Source organism: Vombatus ursinus, unplaced genomic scaffold, assembly GCF_900497805.2.
Source record: "Vombatus ursinus unplaced genomic scaffold, bare-nosed wombat genome assembly UNPS02014786.1, whole genome shotgun sequence".
Lineage (NCBI taxonomy): Eukaryota > Metazoa > Chordata > Mammalia > Diprotodontia > Vombatidae > Vombatus > Vombatus ursinus.
Genome location: NW_020954564.1, coordinates 55044214 through 55061398, shown reverse-complemented (window position 1 = coordinate 55061398; position 17185 = coordinate 55044214). Strand labels below are relative to the sequence as shown.

General features: G+C 37.6%; 1 protein-coding gene across 5 annotated transcripts in view; it reads left to right on the top strand.

Annotated features, from left to right (window-relative positions):
• LOC114047382 (probable C-mannosyltransferase DPY19L3) overlaps window positions 1-17185 on the top strand; it is a 92706-nt gene that overhangs the window by 64897 nt on the left and 10624 nt on the right. For all 5 annotated transcript variants that reach the window (XM_027868213.1, XM_027868211.1, XM_027868210.1 and 2 more), the window contains one exon: window positions 1212-1294. In XM_027868213.1, the coding sequence (XP_027724014.1) occupies window positions 1212-1294 (83 nt within the window). The remainder of the gene's footprint in view (window positions 1-1211; window positions 1295-17185) is intronic.

Sequence of the window (17185 nt, the reverse complement as noted above, 5' to 3'; positions counted from 1 at the left end):
TTACATTTTTATACAGGTGGAAACAAGTTTACTTAGTGCTCATGAAAGATAGGCATTTGTGGAGGGGCAGGGGCAGGCAGGCAGTTGGAGATCTCACGTGCTTTGGGTAGCAACAGTCTCGGGTTCTTAATTGACATTCTGTATTTTTAATGTTACCTCTCTCCTCTCCGAGAGGTGGGAGACTATGGGTACAGAATGTGAAATACACTATCTGAAGTGGACTCTGTGTCAGTTGGTTTTGCTTAGCTGTTTTTCTCTGTCACAGAGGAGGCTTCAGTGGCAGGAGGGCATATCAAGAAATGACTAGTATTAAAACAAAAACTGAAAACTTTTGAAAAATAAAATGAAGAGTGAGTTGGTCAAAGTTTTGGGTTTTTTTAAAAATTGTATCACTTGCCAAGAAAGAATAATTGTCATAAAAATTGGGGCTATAAATCATTGAAATCCATAAATAATACAAAGGCTTCACTGTAGGCAGAAGTTTTAACTTGCTTTCTCAAGAAACCAATAACCAGAGATGCTACCAACTGATGTGAATTTTATCCCTTTTGGCTTCCCCCTTTGCCTTACTTGATGAGGTATGAATGAGCAATAATAATAAGCCAAGAAATATTTTTGTGGCAAACAGGGCAAAGAATATGGATAATCAATTAATTGGCTATTTCAGACCTTAAATAATCTAGAATTGGTTGAAGAATTGAAATCTAATGTTTCAAGTTAGACCTTTAGGGCTGATTGCCTAGTAGCATTTGGTTGTACTATTTTGTTCCCTAATTTTTTTAGAATCTTATACAGTCATTGTCAGTGGTGATCTAATGATAGTCATTGTTTTTCTAAGATGTTAAAGTATATTAGTACTATTTAAATTATTGTACATAATGCACAATATGTAAAATGGTTATACATATAGTATGAGCCTTGATATTTTCTATACTTAATTAGGCATTCTCTACCCTTCTCCCCGCAAAAAAATCCTGGAAACTTTTTTTTAATCTGCTACTCAGAAGTCCAAGAGAAGTTTGACTTCAGTAACAAACACATACATACGTATATGCAAATATGCATGTATATGTTATATATGTGTGTATGTACATATGTATTATACACATGCATATTCACTTTGCTGATAACAGTTGAGCTTCCTGAAAATTAATAGTGTGCACTTAATATCGATGACAGTTGTGGGAGTTAAGTTTTATTTTTCATTTTAGTTCTGGCCAGGAATGATGGCAGAGTTATCAGAGTTGAGAGAATTCTATGACCCAGACACAGTGGAGCTGATGAACTGGATTAAGTAAGAGGTTTTATTAAGTTTTTCAATTCAATACAATGCTTTTCATAGTCACCTGAATTTCTTTGTTTTCACTTGTGAGGAAATGCTAAGCTGTATTGTTTTTGTTTAGATCTTTATATTTAAAAATTAATTCTTTCATTATTCTCTCCAAGAATAACTAACTCTGTATGGGAAGGTGTTCATTTTATGGAGAAACAAAGAGGATAAATGCGATATCACGTGACAGAACTGAGATTATGTGATTGATAATCCATTTCTCTTCCTATTTGCTATTAGACCTGCTACATCACGCAGCCTCCTTGCATTTTAGAAATCTCTATCAGACATGCCATGACCATTATTTTCTTCGGTTCTTAACTACCATTCTAATTTTCTAACAATATAGACACATGAATATGTCCTTGGCTTGTGAATGACATAATTTTGATTTTGTACAGAGAATTCAGTAGTCAGCCGTTTTGAGCCAGATTTCAGTTGATTTGGTCATATCATTCAATCTCAAACCTTGTGGGGAAAAAAAGAATAAGCGGCCTTTATCTTGAAAGTTGGAGTGTTGTACTATAGCATTATATTGTTTTTTATTTTTTCCTTGAGTTTATTACTGGATTCAGTATTCCACATCTAAATGAAGTTCATGCGTTTCAAAGCTATGTTGATAAAACATGCCTCCTACCAGCAGAAATAAACTTTCTACCCAGAGCAGCATTCTTATGCCCCATAATACTACATTTCCCTACTTTATAACCTAAAAGCAGCAGTGTAATTATTCACAAGTAAATAGATGTTGCAAATCTTATGTGACATATTCTGAAAGCATTGGCCATGTTGTCTCCATCACTTAGGATTTTAGTAGCCATATTGACACTTTCTCATGACTAATGTTTACTAACCAGTACCATTTAGCACCACTTGTGTATTAAGAGATGGTAAATGTTTGATAGCTTAGGTCTCTTGAGTGCAATAGATGGAGTTTTATATAGATTTATATATAAAATATACATGTGGCTTTGGTCCCAATGTTGGACTGGGTTTGACTGGATGCAATGAGAATAATTTTTCACATGTTCCTAGTGCTGAGAATGCTAAACTGTTCTTTGTCTTTATTTATTTATTTATTTCGTTTTAAATCATGGCAGACAATTACAGAGTAAATTTTTCCTGCAGTATTTATTGTGTATGGGGAAAGAATATTATTCATATAAAGAAAAGCTAATTACTTTTGCATTAACTATAGGCAACTGGAAATTTATGACACATGCATCTGAAGGTGGGATGGGTATTTTCTGTTCTTAAAATTATGCTGCTAAAGATTAATGCTATACAGCCACCACCACCTGGTAGGTCTGAAGACTTAAAGGCTGTCAGGATTTGCATTAAAAACTCCCATTTTCAGGAATTAATTATTTAGTCATTAAAAATTTATCCTGGCAGGGCCCCAGATTGTCTCAGGCAACCTCAGCCTAGAAGTACTTGCTTGCAGCAGCCTTTGTTTTCATACTTTCCCCACTGGAAAAGATTCAGGGATTTTCAAAATATAATCTGTTTGTGAAAAATGGCAAGAATGATCTGGGCATAAAGAGGCACTATCTAATCTGTTTGTCACTCAAGTTTATACTTCATCAGTGTTGGTCTTTCTGACTTGGGTTCCTCTTCTGTTAAAGTTACCATTATTAGACAATGCCCTTGGTGCCTTTAGAGTTTTTTGGATGAGTCTGGCAAAATACAACTATGACTACCCCCATTGTGATACAGTCTCTTTGACAATTTTCTTTTAAAATTCCCCAAGTCTAAATTACAATCTGAAGAAAAATAGCTGCCAGGCATGTTTGTAAAATAAGCTTAAGTGATGATAAATGTAACCAAAACAGGGTCTATTTAAACATACAGTGTTTGCTTAAATCAGCAAATTAGCACTAGTCCAGCATCCAGATCAAATTGAATTTGAGCTTTACTTTTCTTTTTTAAAATTTGCCCATAGCAAGATTCCTTTTGCTTTCAAAACTGAAAAAAAATGACCTGCAGCACTGCTGGTGTGTGTACTTTGTTTCCTTCCTTAGCAACATGACTTCTTTGGTATCAAGTATGAGAAATTCGAGTTGGGAAGTGACATAACCATATCTGAATTTAAGGAAAACAACTTTGGCAACTGCGTGGAGGATAAGCCGAAGTGAAGTAGAGGTGTTAGGAAGGGGGACCAACCAAGAGGGAAAGATAACGAATATTTTGTTTTGGACATAATTGAGTTTGAGATATCTCTAGGACATCCAGTTTGAAATGTATAGTAGAAATTGGTGACATGGGATTGAAGCTCAGGAAAGAGACTAAATATATAGATCTAGGAGTCAGCATAGAGATGATCATTAAACCCACTGGAGCTGATGAGGTCACCAAGAAAGAGAAGACTGTAGAAGTCTTTGAGGGGAGAGGCTAGTTTTGCTTTTGTGTTTGTATCTGCATTGTTTAGCACAGCACTTGGCACACAGTAAGATCTTATATAAATGCTTTTTCATTCATTCATAAGACCTTTTCTATGCCAAGACTAAACTAACCAGAACCTGTGATTTCCTTCTGGTTATCAATTTCAGCTAACATACAAGGTGTACTTCTTTATTTGTTTTTTTAAGTTTTCCTTTTATGTGTAAATAAAAGTAAGTTTTCTTTTATTAAGGATATCTACCATGGAACTCGCTAGTTTATACCCCTTGTCAATATCACATCATTTCTTTTCCTGCTTTATGGATTCATTTTCTCTTCTGAAAATTTCTTCTGATGCTCTGCAATTAAGAAAAATGGGCTTAGAAAGTTGAATCTCTCAACATTGTGGCTGTGGTGGAATTTGTTTACCACTACTTCTTTTTCTTTAATGAAACTTACAGATGCAACAATTTTTCATTAGGTTTAAAAACAAATTCACCAAGTTTTCTTAAGCAGTTTAACCAGAGCAGAATGAATTACTACATGTTTTAAATATGAAGCAGGTTAAGTTTAGACCTTAAATGCCTTTAAACCTCTTATTTTTAATGAATCATTCTGTGGTATTTGCATAATTCTATAAATTCTTGAAGTGTAGATAAAGCAAACGTTCATACGTTATATTATAATGGTCAGTTTACCCATTAGTTCAACAGTAATTAACTTGTTGAGGCTTAGAGCTTCAAAAATAAATGAGATTATTTGTTCAAAATGCCATCAGGTCTGTTTGGAATGACATTTAAATTATATAATGTAAATCAGTTTGACCTGTGAGTCCTTGTCATTATTTAGTGACATTTCTTACAGAATAAATTGTTTGCAGGTTGGGCAGCCTGCTATGGAGCTTGGCAGAAAGCTATAAAAACAAATTATCCTTTCATTTTATACATCATTTGTTCAGACATTTGTAAAAATTGCTTCATTTTTCTATAATAGAGAAGTGTCATTCAGTGGTTTGAAGCACATTAGCTGTTTTAGATACAGACCACAACCGTTAAGAGACTATATCAGGTGGAAATATTCTCAAAAGAAGAATGCACAGACAGCTCTACCTGTCATACAGCTAATTTAAAGTTAAGTTCTAGGAAGCATTTGTTTCTTTGTGTGATAATTTTATCACAGAAAATCCTATGACTGTGAGTTTGTTTTCACCGAGGATAAAATGAAATGCTTAAAGACTATCAGTCAGTCAACAAACATTTATAAAGGGCCTACTGTGTGCCAGCATTTGAACCTGGAGTTGAGGCGAGAGGTGAGGGGAAGGGAAGAGAGGGGAGTGACATGTTCAAATTTGTGCTTTATAGGAAGATCACTTTGACAGCTGAAGGGAGGACTGATTGAATTGGAGAGTCTTGTGGTGGGCATAACAACTGACCAACTATTGTAATAGTCCAGGCATGAGGTAATGAGGGCCTGCACCAGTACAGTGGCTGTATCAGAGGAGAGATGCTGCAAAGGTGAAGTCTACAGGCCTTTGCAACAGAGCGGGGAAGGGGTCTGGGTGAGGGTCAGGGAGGAGCAGAGTTCTAAGATTTGAAATACAACTGTTTTATAAACCAAGAAAGACGAAGTCAGACACACACAGTCTCTGCAGTCTTCAGAGCTTAGTGGTTTATAAAGCAACAATATTAATAATTAACCTTGAGGAAGTTATAGCTCTTGGATTTTACCAGAATTTTGTTGTCAGGATACTTAATAAAATGAATATAGTTTAATAACTCACATTTATATGTAGCTGTGGTTACAAAGTACAGTGTTTGTAGCATTGATTCACTAGAAATAAGTTGTCTCTGATGCAGTCTTTCCAGTTATGGCTAATGTTCACAGCAGGACAAAATAAGCAGTATGGCATGTGAAAAGAGCACTAGATTTGGCTTCAGAAGGTCTGATTTCAAATCTCACATTTGCCTTGTGGACCCTAAAATAAATATAAGCAATGCTTCTTGTATAAGATATTAGAGCATCTGCCGTAGAAGGTAGAAGATGTTAGAAAGGGAAAACATCATAAAGTTAGATATTCTTTTTTTTTTTTTTTTTTTTTTTTGGCTAGGCAATGGGGTTAAGTGACTTGCCCAAGGTCACACAGCTATTAAGTGTTATGTGTCTTGAGGCCTGATTTGAACTCAGGTCCTCCTGGATCCAGGGCCAGTGCTCTATCCACTGCACCCCCTAGCTGCCCTAGATATTCTGTTCTTAAGGATGTGAATTATTAACCTGGTAAGTCCTGGTTCAGGAGTCAAAGGACCAGTGTTCAAATCCCATCCCTGACACTTGCTCTGTGTGTGTGCCATCTCCCTTGTTCATCTTTAAAATGAGGGGAGTGGGCTCTGTGATACCTTCCACCTCCAGATCTGTGATCCTAATGGACTGCCCCCCACAGTGCAGTACCAATATCTGTAAGACCCTTGCTAGGTTTTTGTTCCATCTAAATCTCTAAAGCAGGATTTCTCTACTTTTTTGTGTCCCTTTGGCGGTCTGGTGAAGCCTCTGGACCCCTACTCAGAATAACGTTTTGTTGCCTGCCTTTATAATGGAAGGAAATGCTAAATTTCAGTTACAGGTTAGGTCAGATGTTGTGTTTTCCCCCCATATAAGTTCACAGACTCCAAATTTAAGACCCTTGCTCAAAAACTTCTTCCAATTCTAAATTCTAAACTCCTATATAATAATGACCTTTTCCCCCTATACTTCTTATTTATTTATGTATTTATTTATTTATTTAATTGGTTAGACAGTGGGGTTAAGTGACTTGCCCAGGGTCACACAGCTAGTAAGTGTTATGTCTGAGACCGGATTTAAACTCAGGTCCTCCTGAATCCAGGGCCGGTGCTCTATCCACTGTGCCACCTAGCTGCCCCGCCCCCCCAATACTTCTTGAATCTGGACTACACATCTGTCAGTTCATCGTGTGATGTTATTTTGCTTTTAATTATTTAACTGTATTTGAAAATTTCTCATCTCCCAGTTAGATTGTAAATTGAGGATACAGAAAATGCCTTACTTTTCTTTGTGTCCCTTTCAATGTAGTGTAGTATTCACAGTGAACATTCAATAAATATTTATTGATTTTGCTTGCACTACTTTTAATGCCAATTATTTGTTTTAAGTATTCTGTCTCAGTATGGAATTTGAATACGTGAACTTCTTTGCTGAGTCAAGCTTTCTGGTTTGGAATGTATAACTTGAAATTCAAACATGCTAATGAACGATAGGTAATTCAGGAGTGGATCTTGAAATACATGCATTAAAAATTAATTTATTGATAACTGTTATCAAGGAAGAAACCGTCTCAAAATAAGCCTTCTTAGGTAAATGAAGCCCATATATATAGACTCTGGGTGGCCGTATCTCATCTCTCCTTTGCACTGGTAAGTCAAGTCTCCAGAGGGCAGATGGCTTACGGTCTCCCCCTCAGAGTTCGAAGGGTATCCTTGAAGGGCAGTGAGATTTTCTCTTAATACTTTGGTTTGAGCCCCCATTACAGTGTGTTATACAGTATCTATTGATTGCTGGTTATATTTATAATCTCTTCTATGTCATTAGTCCAGATTAGTGCTGCAATATCTGTATGACCATTAGTTTTTACCTGTCATATTACTGATAACCAATTAACATCAATTAGCTTTTACAGAGGAATATTTACTAAGAAGATACAACAGGAACAGAAGTACAAAGACATTTCCTTGAACTGGGGTCACACTTGCTTGTCTGCCACATTGGAGGAGTAGAGTACTCTCAAACTTAAAGCATTTGCAGCTCCAAAGCATTGGCTCCAACAAGTTCATATGTGGCATAGCCGCAGGATAAGTTATTCCCTTACTACAGGATATAGCATCTGGCCTGGGTTGATCCAGTGATAGCTTTGGTCAAGTAGGTCATTCCTCTAGGCTAGGCTGCTCCTTGCTATAGATTCCCATCACTGGACCTCTGCTGTCCAACTTTTTGAAGTCTCATAAGACACTGTACAGTTAGCAAGAAGATACAAACAAGACATGGTCCCATTCCAGGCCATTACTCAGAAGACCATGCACTCAGAAACCACCTGGTGTGAGGGACCCAGACTTCCAGAGTTCAGAGAGGCACCTTCAGCTGGAGGCCCAACCCAAATCTCTGGGTGTTCCCTTTCTACACAAGGCACACCAAATTCTCCAGTGGATGTCTGTCACTGCTAGGACAGTCCAAGTGTAATTCCACGCTCACCCAACAAAAAGACAAGCAGGCTCAGTTTGAGAATGGGATCAAGTAAGCTTTGAACAAGTAAATGTGAAACTCTCTAAAGAAATTACTCTTTGGGTTGATATATCTGGGTTTCTAGGCCAGTGGACCTTATAAATTTCACAATTAGGCAAGCAATCCAGGACTGTTTAAAAACTGAAGAAAAAATGTGAACATTTGTCAGCAAGACATGAGCATTTTATGGATGGAAAATCCATGTTTCAAATTACCCTCATTATCAATATTTGTAAAAGATCCAATAATATAGCAGGTATCAGTACTTAAAACATTTAACTACAGAAGTCATCTTAAAAGGAACTGGTCTGACTTTTAATGGAAATACACTAGAGTAAAGTGACTGTAAAATTACAGGCTACAACACCAAAGAAAAAAATTGATAATTTTTCTCTAGTGGATTCCCAAAAGTAGGGAATACAAAAACTAAAGGCCCAGGTAAAGAATCTCTCCAGTGAGTCCCCACAACTGCAAAGGGCTCAGTTATTTTTATACCAGATGAGGCCTCATATGTAGTGTAGCTTTGGACTTAGTCTCCCGGCCCTTACTTGCAGTACCAGGTCAGGTATTTCCATCTCTCTTTCAGGGCTCTGTGGGCACCTTGAGTTCTCAGACTGATGTGTGTTCCCCAACCAACAGCCAATTATAGTTAGTTTTTAAGATTCTTTTAATTCTAGTTCCTTTTAAGGTGACTTTTGCAGTTAAATGTTTCAGTACTGATACGTGCTGTATTATTGAATCTTTTACTGATATTTCTTCTATTATTTGACCCAGTGATTAGCACTCCAGTTTAAATATTGACCATTTGCTTTCTCCTTGAAGTAATTCATAACCACTTAACATAGTTCACTTTTACAAAAGAATATTTGCCAAGAAGATATAGCAAGAAGAGAAGTATAAAAACACCCCCTTTCCCAAACTGGGTTCACATTCTACCCCATTCCACCTTAGACTCTAGAAAAAGGAGGCTCCAGCTTAAAGCAGTCTTACAAAGCATTCACTCTACCAAATTCACTTCTAAATGTGATAAAGCCTCTTGACATCAGTCCCATACTGCAAGATACTGTCTTGTCTGTGTGATGATCTGCTGTTGGGCTGGACCAAGCAAATCACTCCAGACTGCTGTGAAGTCTGGCTCCTAGCAAACACCAGCATAGACTGTGAGTGGACTTCAGCTACTCTGATGTTTTAAAGTTTCCCAAGGTCCTGTACCACGAGAAAGGAGACACAAACAGGAGATTGTCCTGTTTCAGACCCAGGCTTTTGTAGGAGGCCATGTGCTCATTGCCTGGCCTGGTGGGGGAGAGGGGTGGGAGAAGGGCTCCCCTCCACTGGCTGTTCAGAGCTTGAGAGTGCCTTCCTTCCTTACTCCTCTTGACCAGCAGGAAGGAAACGGATGAATTTCTCCATTATGGCCTTTTATATGTACTTCCAGTTCTGGCTCAACAGCTAGCCAAAAGGCTTTATCTGCTGGGAAATGGACACAGAACACTGGTGTATTCTTTGGAGTGGAGAGCCAGGCCCCTACATTCTGCATTATCAGGCACTTCCATAAGCAGGCTCCCCAAGCCTCTTCATGTGTACTGAGCAGACCTAGCCCTGCTGCTCACGCCCATGACTGGGCCATCCCTTGCTCCCAACCCACTCCCCAAAAAATTCATACAATAAGTAAGGGAAACCAACAACAGCGTTCTTCATGAATTTGTTTCTTTTTCCAGTCTGCTGTGAGCTTTGGCTCTTTTGTCTCTATGGAGGACAAGGTTATAACCCTATCTATTCCCCCCACTTCCCAGTGCAGAAGAGCAGAAGAAGATAGATGTCTATAGTTAAATATCCCTTTAAAAGGATTGCATGAGGGCAGAGATCATAATAGCTTTATTCACATCTAGAGTACTGTGCTTGACTAAGCATGGCTGACTGCTTGTTTATAGTTGTGATGGGAGCTTATTTAACTAAAGTGGTAGATATTCTATTTTAACTGCAGAGCAATGGTTTCAGTGCAGTGTTGTAATCAAGTAGTTTGATGTTTCTGTGGAGCTCCCTAGATCTGTCACTTCTAGGGAAGGAAAAGTTTGTTGTTGCCAGTAAAATTATTGAGACTTGACAGAATCCACCCCAATTAGCTCTTACTTTCACTTTCCCTCCTTACTTCTGTCTCCTGGCTTTCCTGGATTCAAGATTCAACTCAGACCTCACCTTCTTCAGGAGGTGCAGGCCTTCCAAGTCCCTCTTCTCAACTCCCTATTATTTTAGTCACTTTACTCTGATATTATCTTTCATTTGATCTTTTTTTAATATCATATTTCTTAATCTTTTTTAATATTATATTTCCCTTTAGCAGTCTAGTAATGCTTATGGACCCCTTCTCAGAATTATGTTTTTAAATAATTCAAGGAAATGCTAAATTTTAGTTAGAGGTTATTGAAAAAAAATGTAATTTTTTTCCCATCCAAGTTCATGGAAGCCCTGAAATCTGTGGAAACCAAATTAAGAACCACTGATTTACACCATATGTCTGTTGTGTGTATGTAGTTATTACAGGTTGTCTCTCCGTTAGAATGTGAGTTCCCTGAGATAATAGCTAGCATTTATATAGCACTTTAAGGGTTGTAAAGTGCTTTACAAATTTTCTCTCATTATAACTTGATAACAGCCTTTGGAAGTTGGTCAGTCAGTCATTAAACATTTATGGGTAGGTGCTATTATTATCTCCATTTTATAGATGACACGCCTGAGGTGAACAAACTTGAGCAGGATCACACAGCTGGTAAGCTGTCTGAGGCTGGATTTGAAAAGTCCTTGTGACTCCAGGTCCAGTGTTCTATCTGTGGTGCCACCTAACTGCCAATATTGAGAGCAGGGACTATGTTTTTTACTTTCTTTGTATCCCCAGCACATAGCATTAGCACAGTGCCCTGTTGGGGAATTCCTCAAATGAGAAGTCTTTTTTCTTTTAAGTATTTTTTTATTTATTTAGGATTTTATTTTTCCCCAATTACATATAAAAACAATTTTTAACATTCGTTTTTAAACTTTGAGTTCCAAATTCTCTCCCTTCCTCCCTTCCCACCCCACCCCCACCTCCCGTCATTAAGAAGGCAAGCAGTTTGATATAGGTTATACCTGTGTAGTCATGCAAAACATTTCCATGTTAGTCATATTGTAAAAGAAAACATAAACCAAAAAAAACTGAAGAAAAATAAAGTTTTAAAAAAGTATGCTTCAGTCTGTGTTCAAACGCCATTAGTTCTTTCTCTGAGAATGGATAACATTTTTCATCATAAGTCCTTCAGAGTTGGCTTGGATCATTGTATTGCTGAGAATAGCTAAGTCGTTTAGAGCTGATCATTTCATGATATTTCTGTTACTTTGTACGTAGTACATTTCACTTTGCATCAGCTCATATAAGTGTTTCCAGGTTTTTCTGAGAACATCCTGCTCATCATTTGTTATAGCACAAGTATTCCATCATAATCACATACCATAATTTGTTCAGCCATTCCCCAATTGATGGACATCCCCCCAATTTCTTATTTCTTGCCACCAGAAAAGAGCTGCTATAAATATTTTTGTACATATAGGTCCTTTTCCTTTTTGTTCTTTTTTATCTCTTTTGGGGTACAGACCTAGTAGTGGTATTGCTAGCTAAAAGGGTATGCGTGGTTTTCTAGCCCTTTGGGTATAGTTCCAAATTGCTCTAAAGAATGGTTGAATCAGTTCACAACTCCAGTAGTGCATTAGTGTCTCGTGTTTCCCACATCCCCTCCAACATTTGTCATTTTCCTTTTTTGTCCTATTAGCCAATCTAATAAGTATGAGGTAGTACCTCAGAATTGTTATAATTTTCTCTTCCTCCTTTCCTGTAGGGTAAGATAGATTTTTTTACCCAAATGAGTGTGTATGTTATTCCTTCTTTGAGCCAATTCTGATGAGAGTAAGGTTCACTAACTCCCCATCACCTGCCCCCTTTTCCCCTCCTCTGTAAAAGCTTTTTCTTGCCTCTTTTATTTTTTAAATAATTTATCCTATTCTACCTTTCCCTTTCTCTTTCTCCCAGTACATTCCTTTCTTACCCCTTAATTTTATTTTTTAGCTATCATCTCTTTGCCACACCTGTGCCCTCTGTCTATATATACTCCTTCTAAAACAGCACAATAATGAGAAAGTTCTTATGAGTTATAAGTATCTTCCCATGTAGGAATGCAAACAGTTTAACCTTATTAACCTTTCCTGTTTACCTTTTTATGCTTCTTTTGAGTCTTGTATTTGAAAGTCAGATTTTCTATTCAGTTCCTGTCTTTTCATCAAGAATGCTTGAAAGTCCTTTATTTCGTTGAATATCCATTTTTTCACCTGAAGGATTATACCGAGTTTTGCTAGGTAGTTGATTCTTGGTTATAATCCTAGCTCCTTTGCCCTCTGGAATATCACGTTCCAAGCTCTTTGATCTTTTAATGTAGAAACTGCTAAATCTTGTGTTATATCCTGACTGTGTTTCCACGATACTTGACTTGTTTTTTTCTGGCTGCTTGCGATATTTTCTTCTTAACCTGGGAGCTCTGGAATTTGGCTATAATATTCCTGGAAGTTTTCATTTTGGGATCTCTTTCCGGGGGTGATTGGTAGATTCTCTCCATTTCTATTTTACCCTCTGGTTGTAGAATATCAGGGCATTTTTCCTTGATAATTTATTGAAAGATGATGTCTAGACTCTTTTTTTGATCATGGCTTTCAGGTAGTCCAGTTATTTTAAATTATCTCTCCTGAATCTATTTTCTAGGTCATTTGTTTCTCCAGTGAGATATTTCACATTGTCTTCTGTTTTTTCATTCTTTTGATTTTGTTTTATTGTTTCTTGATTTCTGATAAAGTCATTAGCTTCCATTTGCTGAATTCTAATTTTTAAGGAATTATTTTCTTCAGTAAGCTCTTGGACCTCCTTGTCCATTTGAACAATTCTATTCTTTTTTTTTTTTTCTTTTTTGGTGAGGCAGTCAAGGTTAAGTGATTTGCCCAGGATCACACAGCTAGTAAGTGTCAAGTGTCTGAGGCCAGATTTGAACTCAGGTCCTCCTGACTCCAAGGCTGGAGCTCTATCTACTGAACCACCTCTCTGCCTTTGCCAATTCTACTTTTTAAGGAGTTTTTTTCTTTAGTGAATTTTTGTGCCTCTTTTTCTGTTTGGCCAATTCTACTTTTTTAAGGCATTCTTCTCCTCATTGGTTTTTTGTACCTGTCTTACTGTTTGACCTAGTCTGTTTTTTAAAGTGTTATTCTCTTTGGTATTTTTTGGTGTCTCCTTTGTCAAGCTGTTGACTCATTTTTTGTGATTTTCTTGTATCACTCTCATTTCTTTTACCAGTTTTTCTTCTGCCTCTCTTACTTGATTTTCAGAATTCTTTTTCAGCTCTTTCATGGCCTGAGACCAATACATATTTTTCTCGTAGGCTTTAGATGTAGGAGTTTTGACTTTGTTATATTTTTCTGAGCGTATGTTTTGATCTTCTCGCCATAGTAACTTTCTGTGGTCAGAATTTTTTCTGTAGTTTGCTCATTTTCCAGCCTATTTCTTGACTTTTAACTCTTTGTTAAAATAGAGCTCTGCTTCCAAGGTGGAGGGCACACTGTCCCAAGCTTCAAGGGTTTTGTGCAACTGTTTTCAGAGATATTTCTAGGGACCTATAAGTTCTCAATTCTTCCAAGGTGGTATGATCTAAGAAGAGGTGTATTTACTACTCTCTTGGCCAGTGCTGTGCTCTGTGAGCAACCACAAACACTGTTTTGTGCCCTGGAACTGTGGTGAAGGTCCCCCATCCACTGTGGCTGTAAGCTCTGGTGTGCTAGTGCTGCTTCTCATCCTGGGACTGCCACCTAGATCTGAGTATGAGGAAAGCAACAGAGTCTTGCCTCAGGGCTAGTAAAGAGACCCCCCCCCATAATCTCCTTCTGACCAGTTGTTCAACCCCCTTACCATCTGTGGGCTGAGAGCTCTGGAAGCAGCAGCAGCATGGCTCCCAAGGCCTGTTACTGGTTTTTTGGGGTCCAGTCTGTGCTGGCACGGCTGGTACTGGATTGTACTTCACTCTAACCTAGGTGTGAAAGACGTTTCCTGCCAACTTTCTAAGTTCTCTTTGGCTGGAAAATTATTTCACCCCGCCCTTTTGTGGGTTTTGCTGCTTCAGGAATTATTTTATGGCATTATTTGAAGGTGTTCAGAGGGGTCTGAGGGAGAGCTCAGGCGAGTTGCTGCCTTTTCTCCGCCATCTGGGCTCTTCCCCCTCTCAAATGAGAAGTCTTAGGATCATCCTAGACAGTAACTCCTCCCATATTGGTCCTTTGACTAGCTATCAATAAATAATGAGGCAAGGCTAGAAGATGAAAAGTTGAATCATCATTAGCTGTTGGACAGTTTCTAGGTAGTTAGCAACTCCATGAACAAAAGGAGATAGACTCATATAGAGTTTCACAAAGCCTTAGGCCTGATGTTACACATGACAAAAAGAGCCTATCAGGTGAAACTATTCAGTCACCTTTCTTATTTGGGAGGTTGAGTAACAGGAACAGAATGTCAGGTGATTTGGAGGAGAAATTGTTAACCTTGGGATTAGAAAGTTGGAATCTCAGAAGTTGCCAAAGACGGTTTTCTCTGTAGTTCATTTTATCAGAACATTCTGATGGGGCAGGAGATCTCTAAGATAGTGGAGGTGTCTCCTTCAAGATAGAAATCAGTAAGGCTCATAATGTTATCAAATAAAATATATACTGAGTATCTGTCCCTATATACACAACTCTGTAGCTTTGTTTCTTTGACCTCTTAAGTTCACTCTTTTTCTGGAAAGATGTTTACTCCAAGTTCATGTTACCTCCTCCACACCTACCACATGATAAATGCTTAATAAATGCTTATTGACAGACTGCTGAGAAGGAGGTGTTTCACTGTCTATTCTCTGGTACCATGCCTCGTTATCACAATTATTTGGATGCCCGCTACTTTTCAGTGTGTTCTCTAAAAGAAAGTTGTTATCATTGTACATATTATTCTTTTTCTGCTTACTTATCTCAGTATTAGTTCATATAAATCATCCTATGTTTTTCTGAATTTTTCATGCTTGAAATTGTCTCTCTTGACTTTCTTGATTAGTTCTGTCCTTTGTTTGGTTAAGAATTCTACCCGTAGCTACAGTTGAGAAGACTATCTGCTTCCCTTCTCTTCTATTAAAAAAAATTGTGATCTTTGAAATCCCATATCCATTTGGAGTTTCCCGAAGCAGCCTTATTTGGAAACAGTTGTCTCTTTCCCGTGCCGTGTGACAGTCGGCTTCCTATTCAATGTAGTCAACAGCAGCAAGGAAACCAGAGTGTGGAGGCATTGTGGTTTTAATAGCAAGAGTACTAGATTCAGTATCATGGGGCACCTCGCTGTGAGCTTGGGCAAGTCAGATAACTTCTGGGACTCAGTTTCCTCTTCTGTTAAGTAAGGGAGTGGCCTCTGAGGTCTCTTGAAGTTCTAAATCAGTTATACTATCCTTTCTGCATATATTTCCCGACCTTTTTAATAAGACAGTATTTGCGCAAAATGGCTATGATGTAGCTTATCTTAGAAATGAGAGCATTTGGGCACTGAATCTCCCAAATCTTAAGATCAGAGCTTCCTCTTATAGATTCAGCTCAATAAAACATTTATTAAGTAACTTCTGTGTACAATTAGTCGTGCTGTAATGCTTGTTTTGAAAACTCTCATTTGTTCTAATGCAACCCTTATCAGAAAACAATTTCTTCATAAATTGAATTTCAAGTTTGCTTGTACCTGATTTCTTTAAGAAACAGCAAGAATATAGAAAACTGCACCACTTTACAGTAACTCACAAGCTATAATATTTCTGATGCCTACTTCCACGAGCAAATTTTGGGTCTTTTTCCAGGTAAAGGGTTGTATTTATTATATATCTAATAGTGCAGTAGAATCTATGGGTAGAGGATGGCTAATTGACATCACTCCTCTCTTCTCTCACACAGCCTTTAGCACTTGCCATTTTACAGATGAAGAAACTAAGACAAAATGAGGTTAAGTGATTTCCCCAGGGTCCTCCAGCTAGTAAGTGTCTGAGGTCTTACTTGAATTCAGGTCTTCCTGGTTCCAGACTCTGTGCTCTTATCCATTGCACTATCCAACTACCTCAAAGCAACCTTGTAAAGTTGGTGCCATCATTATCCCCACTTTACAGATGAGGAAACCAAGGCCTAGTTTAAGTATCTTGACAGAGAAACCATTATTTTAGATTTGATTCTAACACTATTTCTGCTCTAGCATCAAAGAGGAAAAGAAAAAGTTTTTCATTGGGTCTTACATCTTCCAAGATGCCCATAGTTCCCCAGACAGTATTGTAAAGAAATGTTCTTCATGAAAGAAAAGTATAATTTTTGTTTGTGCCCTTTCCCACACCCCCTTTTTTTCTCTTTTCCATTTCTTCCACTGAGAGTCCTTTTCCGGCAAGGCTTGACTGAGGCTCTGTTTCCTCTGTGAAACATTCACTGAGTCCCCTTTACAAATGAAAATGTTCTCTACTCAAATTTCCCTCAAGTAGTTTGTTTTGATCTCTCCTTTGCCTTAGCACTCCTTGTCATGTGTATAGACATTTTTAAAATTTTATTTTTTATTTATGAAATAACAAGCATTTCTGTAGCATAGTAGAATAAAAAAAGATGATTGCACATGAAACTGCAAATCTATTATGTACAACTTGCTATTCCTTTTAAATATATAATAAAGTTGTCATGTAACTTTTTTCTTTTTTTTTCTTTCCCTCTCCGACTCTCCCCTAAGGATGGCCACCATTAAACACAAACGTGTATGTGTGTGTGTGTAAAATCATTCTATGTGTATTCCTGTTTATCAGTTCTTTCTCTGGATGCAGATAGCATCTTCCTTCATATGTCCTTTGTAGTTACTTTGAGTGTTTATAATAGTCAAGATGACTTAGTCCCTAAAAGTTATTCTTAAAACAATATTGCTGTTACTGCATATCATATTCTCTTGGTTCTGCTCATTTCATTGTTCATTATTTTGTGCAAGTCTATCCATGTTTTTCTAAAATCAACGAGCTCATCATTTCTTATGTCGCAGTAGTATTCTGTCAGAATCATATACTATAGCTTGTTCAGCCATTCCCCAGTTGATGGGCATCCCCA